Source organism: Primulina huaijiensis, chromosome 12 (assembly GCF_012295235.1).
Source record: "Primulina huaijiensis isolate GDHJ02 chromosome 12, ASM1229523v2, whole genome shotgun sequence".
Lineage (NCBI taxonomy): Eukaryota > Viridiplantae > Streptophyta > Magnoliopsida > Lamiales > Gesneriaceae > Primulina > Primulina huaijiensis.
Window position 1 is genome coordinate 6,025,047 of NC_133317.1, and position 8,620 is coordinate 6,033,666.

At 33.9% G+C, this 8,620-nt stretch overlaps 2 protein-coding genes across 2 annotated transcripts; both read right to left on the bottom strand.

Moving 5' to 3' along the window:
- Positions 1-1,542: 1,542 nt before the first annotated feature.
- LOC140990738 (probable BOI-related E3 ubiquitin-protein ligase 2) lies at positions 1,543-3,253 on the bottom strand. Its single transcript, XM_073460579.1, has 4 exons — positions 3,184-3,253; positions 2,623-2,741; positions 2,303-2,508; positions 1,543-2,123 (listed from the first exon to the last, which is right to left on the bottom strand). The coding sequence occupies exons 2-4, from the start codon at positions 2,723-2,725 to the stop codon at positions 1,581-1,583; spliced, it is 852 nt and encodes a 283-aa protein (XP_073316680.1). The 5' UTR covers positions 2,726-2,741; positions 3,184-3,253; the 3' UTR covers positions 1,543-1,580.
- Positions 3,254-5,099: 1,846 nt separating this feature from the next.
- LOC140990608 (carbonic anhydrase 2-like) lies at positions 5,100-8,421 on the bottom strand. The gene is made up of 7 exons (XM_073460386.1): positions 8,256-8,421; positions 7,667-7,715; positions 7,450-7,566; positions 6,638-6,691; positions 6,326-6,411; positions 5,574-5,679; positions 5,100-5,466 (listed from the first exon to the last, which is right to left on the bottom strand). The coding sequence occupies exons 3-7, from the start codon at positions 7,468-7,470 to the stop codon at positions 5,326-5,328; spliced, it is 408 nt and encodes a 135-aa protein (XP_073316487.1). The 5' UTR covers positions 7,471-7,566; positions 7,667-7,715; positions 8,256-8,421; the 3' UTR covers positions 5,100-5,325.
- Positions 8,422-8,620: the final 199 nt, after the last annotated feature.

Genomic DNA, 8,620 nt, shown 5'->3' on the forward strand with positions numbered 1-8,620 from the left:
AAGCTCCATACATAGGGGGATTTTTAAAACAACTTCTACGTTTTGTTGTAGCTCAAATTGTTACGATTAAGATTTGGAACTAACTCAACCTCAAAAACTAGTTCAAAGGGAGAGAATTGTACAAATCCATATATGGACCTCTCAGGAACTCTATCCAACCGATGTGGGACTTCAACACACACCCTCACGCCCATAAATGAACAATTAGAGCGTGGAGACATTAACGGGTGACCCAATTATGGGTAGTCTAACACATAACGGTAAGTATGACATCTCATTTAATGTTAAATTAGGACTTGGACCTAATTCAAATAAAAAAACTAGCTCGATAGAGCCGGAGTGTCAAAATCTATATATACAACTTTCAAGAACCATATACAACCAAAGTGGACAGTTAACACAAATGATATCAAAATTCCTTCTAATGAAAGATATCTCAGGTTCAATATTTATAAATTTTTTTTATATTTTTAGAGCACCACGAGCAGATTATTAATGATTTCAAAATAAATTATTTTAGTAAGCCGCCATAGGCCGGCCAATTTTTTTTTTTTGACATATAAATTATTTTTTAAAAAAAATTGACCTCTGGCTCAAGGTCAATCAAGATTTCTGCATCTCTTTTTCCTGTTTATTCATTGTAATGAATCGTGCAACTCCTCAATATCGAACTCCAAATTATGGCATCACCCTGCCAATGTGTATCTTTGAGTAACTTTTCTGCTTCGTTTGCCAAACCCGCACTGCTAAGAAGATCAACCATACAGGAATAATGCTGCCTCTCTGGATGTAGTCCACATCGAGTTTGCATTGCACGGAACACAAATCTTCCCTCGTCAACAAATCTTGGATGGCTGCCACCCGTTTACACACTCAAAAATGTTACTTTGTACGGTTTAAGACCATTTTGGATCATTGATTATTTATTTGCCGCTTTCCATTGTTGGTGTATCAATCATCATAGCTCCGTTGATGCGTTAATTTTCTTATTTAATGTTGTAATAAATTACCTACCAATTCATCTCAATTTGTAAAACTAATCTTTCAAAATCTTACATCTTTAACAAGATACCACATCGGTTTTCGACATTCGCTAGACTTTCCCTTAGGTACGTACTGCATCTTTTTTGTCCCTATTTTTCATAACTATACAATACTCGATCAACAATACACCAATAAATAACATCTGAGGGAGAGGGATGGCTAAATCTTTCAAATTTCGATTTAATCATATGCTTTTAATGATTTCGACTCGATTGCATGTGAACAACTCGAGGTGTGAAGCTTAGTCCTGACGAGCAATTCTTATTCGACACACTTCGTGCTACATTTGCTACTATATTGTGCGGATCTACAACGTGTTGTATCTTGTTACTGGACGAAAGGAAGATAATTGGCAAACGTCCATAGGGCATAGAAGATCGATAGCTCAGTATAAAGCGAAAACTATACATTTTTATGGAAGCAGTCTTAGTAAAGGATCTAGTCCAAGAAGTCAATTTTATATTTTGAGAATGCAATGCATTACTTCTCTGCATTTTAACTCAATATTGTAACAGACTTTTATATAACTTATTTGATTAATTATTTAGGAGATACACCTCAAAGCTAGCATTTGTTACCATTCTGCACACAGGACAAGCACCCACAAAGGCTTCACAGTCCTTACACAGACAAAGATGTCTACAAGGCATTAACACTATAGATACCTCCTTTGATTTACAATATCTACAAATAGGAGCATTAATATATACTGGACTTGATCTTTCATGCTCACCCGAATTGCTGAGAAAATTGTTCGGATCAATAGACGAGGCAGCATCATCAATATCATTCTCTCCAACTCTGTTTCCTCGGTTGGAAACTTGTTGCATTGCTTGCTTGAGACTGGTTTTCAATGCTTTAGCAACTGATTCATTGTACTTTGCAATGTTACACCAACTCTGAGCTTCAGCTGTTAGTTGTTTTGTACGTTCGACAAGTTCATTGTTCTTGCAAGTTACAGTCTCCAACTCGAGATTTTTCTGATGCAACTTCTTTATACAGCTGTTCGCTAAATAAGTTAGGCATGAAGTGTAGTGATTCTGTCTTATTTCTCTTAGCCCTTTTAACAGATTCTCTTCCTGTTCATGATGCAATACGATGGGCTCTAAATATACACACTTTTAGTAGAAACTGAAACACAAAACGAGCTTTCAAGATTAGCGAAGAGTTCATTTTCTGTTGCAGAAAAAGAAGTACATTTGGGACATTTAGGTGAAAGGAAATGAACATTTTAATGCATGGAGTAGATTTCGAGTACCTGGATTCTCATATAATGTTCCAGTTCTTTGCCATTTTGATCAAGTTCTCTCTCGACATCAACGTGCAGAGACGGAACTATTGATGATCCAATGGTCATGCTTCCACTTGCAGAAGAAAGTGTGGAGTTCCGTTCATCGTCATCGTAAGACAGCCTTAAACCAGTAGACACTGGATTCTTGTTGAAAATGCTGGCTCTTTTATCAACTTCATCATGACAAAATAGATTCGATTACAAGAAAATATTCTAAGAAACAAATATATTAACCATAGGATCGCATAAACCAGTCAGTTGGTCTTGAATTCGATTGATGAAACTACCATTTACACATAACTGGAGCTGATTTGGGGCATCAGCGGAAAACTGGAAATGATTGCTGCCAGGAATAGGAGGCACTGCTGCATTGGTGTTATTTCTGAACATCGTGGAGTGCGTGTACCTACAAAAGATGAACCTCTGAAGAAGGAAACATGATTTTTAGGCACAATTTAATGACTTATTTGAACCAGATAGAAGTGTTAAAAAAGGAGAAAGAGTCCCATTCTGCATACTCTTACCCCTCTTATGATTATTACAGTCAAGATGCATCACATTAGATTATCCATTCTTCCTATTTATTACATCTTATCATCGCTTTACTGCCACTGTCACAAATCCCAACAGGGATTCTATCAAAACGAAATTCAAACAATTAATCAGCGGAAATGCGATTGATCATTAATCATTCATGACCAATAGCTTTCATCAAAACAAGAACAGCTTGATCAGGAAAAAAAAACTCAGATCATCGTACTTTACGACAATACAATAAATATCCAAAACAAGGAGGATTGCAACTCAGAAAGCTCCATTTTTTTCCTCATGTAATAGCTTAAAATCACTTGAAAAAGATGAAGATCACCTTCAAAATCAAGCCCTTTACTTCAAATTCAACAAAGTGAATCCCTCTCGATCCTGAATACAAAAAATTAAATTCTCACACGACTAATCATTCTTTCTGAGTTCTGAAAAAAAAAAAGACAAAAAACCAAAACGAAAGCTGAAACAAAACATTTGAAAAGTCCAAAGAGATGACAACAAGAATAAAAACCAACACTTTACCTCCACGGGGTTATCAAGAAAACTCTGATCAGATCATCCGATGCAAGAGAAAAAATATATATATAAAAAGCAATATCGCAGAGAAATGAGGTTGAGGGTAGGAGTGGAAGAAAAGAATTAAGGAAGAATAATGATAGTCAGAGTTTGATCCATATCAATAGCACGAAGTACTAATAATGGAGCAAAGGAAAGAATCAGTAAGAGGAAGAAGAAACGTTGGCAAGAGGGCGGGGGCCACCACTGTCGTAGAATACAGAAAAAGGGCCAGATTTCTTGGGAAGTGGGGTCACCTCCTCCACTTCTTCCGCATAGCACGAAATACAGTCATTGTATTTCGGTGTGCTAGATAATTTTACAACACGTAGTAAGACCGAAATCAGGGTCAATTTTAGGGATTATTTTATGTTATACGTGGATTAATTTTCTAACTATTAGTTTAACTTATTTAATTAGACTCGTTAAGATAAATTGATCAAACTCAAACTTTACAATATTAGCCTCGTGAGTATGTTTGTTAATAGGATCAAGTGTCGCTCTTAAATAAATAAAATACTTTTGATATTTGATTTATAGAATTTATACTTTACTTGTGAAAAATATAGATAAATCTATAAAATTTATTTATTAGAATAAAATTACAAATTTTAATAAGAATATCATATTTTTTCTAAATATATAATTTATTTTTAATGAATGTTTAAATTTATAATTTATAATTATTAAGCTTAGGTTCGAATAAGTTTATGAGTCATAAATAAACTTAGCTAAATAAAGTTCGAGCTCAGCTCGATCATAAAACTAATCAAACTCAAACAATCAAGAATTTGGCTCGCTCGACTCGATTACATCCCTAAATCAGATAATTTGAAAATTAAAAAATGAGAGTGAGCTCGGCTCAATTACATCTCTATCTCCCATCAAATAATTTGTAAATTAAAAAAGGAGTGCGCGGTAAAAATATGTCATGAAATTTTGGTACTAAGTGAGAGGCAAATGATTAAAACAAAGATTCTCTGTTACAAAATACAGACATATAAGTTGGGCTGTGGGAGAATAAATTATGTGGACTATGGGCCGTGGGTGATTGGCCCATCACTACGACCCAACCCACACCGGCTCCTGTTACCCGTAAATTTAGGCAGTGTGAAGTAGTTGTCCTTAAATTTAAATTTAATTAAATGCGGAAAGAATGTTCATTTTAATTATTTTCAAAAGTATATTTTAATCCTAACTTACCCTTTGGCTTCAAAATCAATTCCATTGCTGCAAAACATATTACCTTTATTACAATAATGATGTGATTTTTGTTTTAACGAATACAAGTCTCTTATTTATTGAGATAAGATTATGTCAATGCAGCATCATATGGATATTGGCCGAAGCAAAATATTTTCCGATACGTGATATTTTAAAAATCTGATATGCATTTTTTGAATTTTTATATAATTGAATAAGTAGTTACCTTAAATAATCAAATTTTAGCTCATCTGACCAGTAATACAGGGTAAAATAGAGTAAGTCTTTTGTGAGACGGTCTCACGAATCTTTATCTGTGAGACGGGTCAATTCTACTGATATTCACAATAAAAAGTAATACTCTTAGCATAAAAAGTAATATTTTTTCATGCATGACCCAAATAAAAGATCTGTCTCACAAAATACGACCCTTTGAGACCATCTCACACAAGTTTTTGCCGGTTAAATATTGTACTAAAGACCCAAATTCAAAGTTCAATATTGACACCAACAATTTGAAACGATGGTCCTCTAACAACACACCTTCATGACAAAACCAAGAAAACTTGAAATTATTCTAGTCACAAATTAGACATGGCTAGGCTGACCAATTTTACATTACGAGAATTCAAGATTCGTTATGTTATTGAAAACACAATCAAACTTCAAACAGATACAGGAGATTCTCAAGACTCGAGATTCCAGGACTCAAATGAACCTTTCACGAAATCATAGTGTGCTCCCTTCAATGATAGGGTTTTCTTCACTACGCCTTCGTTTACATATGGGTAGGTTAGCAGGTTCGCCAGCGATACATTCACCGCCTCCTGTTTGGTACGGAAAAAAGAACGCAAAAAGCTTAATTTTAAATAAATATTTCACTAATAATATTGGAACAGGAAAAAAATAAAATGAAATAGTGCTTGAATTTTACCTTCTCAAGCTGTGTGTACTGTTCACTTGCATCCAAATCTTTCCATTCTGTTTTCACTTTGGACTTGGCGTCCTTGCAAATGGCGACCCACTCTTCTATAAAGTCACTGCATACATATTCTCACAATTTTAGTGAATTTGCCAACTATAGAAATGGTCGAGAACTAACATTCAGATTTTATATTCAACTTTTTCAAATATAAATTTTGCCACTTCTTTTCACAAATATTAGGTTTCTTTTCACAAATATTAGGTCTCTTGTGAGACATTTTTACGTCTTTATTCTTGATACGGGTCAACTTTACCCATATTTACAATAAAAAGTAATACGTTAGACATAAAAAGTAATATTATTTCACTGTTGACCCAAATAGAAGATTTGTATCACGAAATTGACTCATGTCATCGTCTCATGAGAGTTTTTGTGTTTCGAAAATCATATATCTCTGTTTATATCTATATCAATGAGATTGTGGATGTCTTTATAAAGAATAAAGATATATAATAATTTGTGACATGAATTATTAATTTGAGATGGATTGCAATGTTACATGACAAAAGATATTAAAGATGTCCTTATATGAGATGAATTATTGTTTGAGATAGATTGCAATGTTACATGACAACAAAAGATATTAAAGTGGCAGTAGCCTTGTGGGGAGAAAATAAAAGGAAGTGAAAGATATGTAGTGTAATAGAGCCAAAAGCTAGCAAATAACAAAAAGATTATGATATATATTGGAAAAGCTTAACCTTTGAGTGGTTCCATCATCAGGAATGGACATAAGCCCCCTTATCCCTCCACAGCAGCTATGTCCAATTACCAAAATATTCTCCACCTAAATAAGGTTACAAATTCAATAATCCATTGTTTAACGTTAACAAAAACAAAATAATGACGATTATCATTAAAAAAAACAATATAAAAAGTGCTAAATTGTGAAACTTACACAAAAAGAGGTTTCCTAAAACAAATTGGGTTTTTACTCAAAAGAATGTTATTACATTCGATGCCCGAAATTTAAAAGTTGGCCAGATCGAAAGAGGAAAGAGTATTATAATCACCTTTAGGTGCACCACTGCATATTCAATGGCCGCTCCCATTCCAGAATACTTCGTCTGCAATTGATTAAGAAGTAAACATTTATTTATTGGCACTAACTAAAACTTTTAATCTTAAATCATAATGTTTTCACATTTTATTCCAAACTTTCGTAGGGACTCACAAATTTTTTTTTTGTTGCTAAAATCAAAAATAATGTTTACTTACCGAATGAATTTAGATGTGTTGATTCAATTATCTAAATATGTTGAGTATTTATTTAAAAAATATATGTAAAAATTAATTCCAATTCATTTATATTTTCAAAAGCAAATAAAACAGAATAGACATTTGGCTGGGGAAATTTTTTTTTTTTTTCCATGTTTGTATTTGAGGTTTGTTTACCTCAATTATTTAGGTTTGAAATTTTTTCTTTTCAAAATATAATTATTTTGATTTATTTATTGGTAATATATATAGTAATACTTAAGAGCATGTACAGCAGGCGCAGAAGACGCTCGATGACCGCTCGCGTATCTCCCCAAATGGGCGACGAAGCAGCACTCGGAATTATCTGTGCGGTGATGTTGGTGGGCCTTCTGCGCGGTGAAGTTTACCTACTCTTTTTTATGTTTTTAAAATTGTGAATGACCAGACTGGTCTGGCTGTTTTAAATATTTTAAAAACTAAAAAATGAATAAAATATTTAAAAATTAGAATAAAATAAAAAAATTAATATTTTAACATCGTCTCTACCACATTACAAATTATCGACAGTAACATCATCAACATGAGACGCCACTGTACATGCTCTAATGGAATAGGTTTAGCTTACCTTGTCAAATGGTGGAACCATGTTAGCGATGTTTCGGACAATAAAGGCCTCCCCTGGTTGGAAATTTAGGATGTGGGAAGGGCACACTCGGGAGTCAGAGCAGGCAAATACCAAGAACTGCGTGTTTATTAATTAATAATTAATATATATCGATTAGTCAATGCCCAAGTTCAATGAATCTCACATTCAATAATACAATTGATATTGTAATTTTCACCTTGGGACTTTGGCCTTTCGCCAGTTCTCCATACAGCTCAGGATTCCTCCTGTGTAAGTAGAATAGCAAATTATCTATAGATAAAGTAATTGGCGGAGCCATATTCATTGGCTAACCAATTTTTTTTAAAAAAAATATTTGTAAATTTTGGATTAATTTGATATTACTCCGAAGAGATCAATTTAAAATATTAAAAGATTCTAAAGTTTAAAATTCTAGCTCAAGTAGATACATATTCATCGTATAACGGTCATTAACAACTACTACAACTGTTCTTCTAAATTGTTCTGATGACTTTCCGGTTATGGTATTAAATTTGTAATGAATGGACATCGACGATAAACATATAATTTTGTCTATCCTTGAAACAATGTTAAAACCCATGTTCCCAGTCATTTTGCTGCCACAAAAAGACCTAAATTTGTCTCTTGATTTATATTTTATTCCAACATGATCAAAGGTGAATAGGGCACATTCCGAGAATCTCCCCTTTCTGCGGATTAAGTGCCAAAACCTTTACAATAAGTACGAAACTTTATGCATATTTTTTTAATCGTCTGATCATCCAATTATTGGTTGGTGTACTTACTCGTATTTATCTTTCTTGAAATGATGGAACCCAGCCCGTATCCTCTCATCCGGGTGAGAGTGTTTCACGGCTGCACCACCCTCCAACTCCTCCGTCAGCTGCCTCAGCTTTGCGGCGGCCACGCCCTCCAACTCACCTCTCTCACTGCAGTTGAAAAAAGAACGTCACTAATCCAGCTCGCACCGCGGGCCGCCAAAGATGGAGCCCAATGTTAGAGTCATTACAACTAGATTAAACCTCGAAACCGGTCCCAAATTATTTACTCTTATTTTTTAAAGTTAATAATTTATCCTGCCGATATTAGACTATATTGGCTTAAACATAACTCTCATATTATAATAATATATCTATTTATCATACAGATA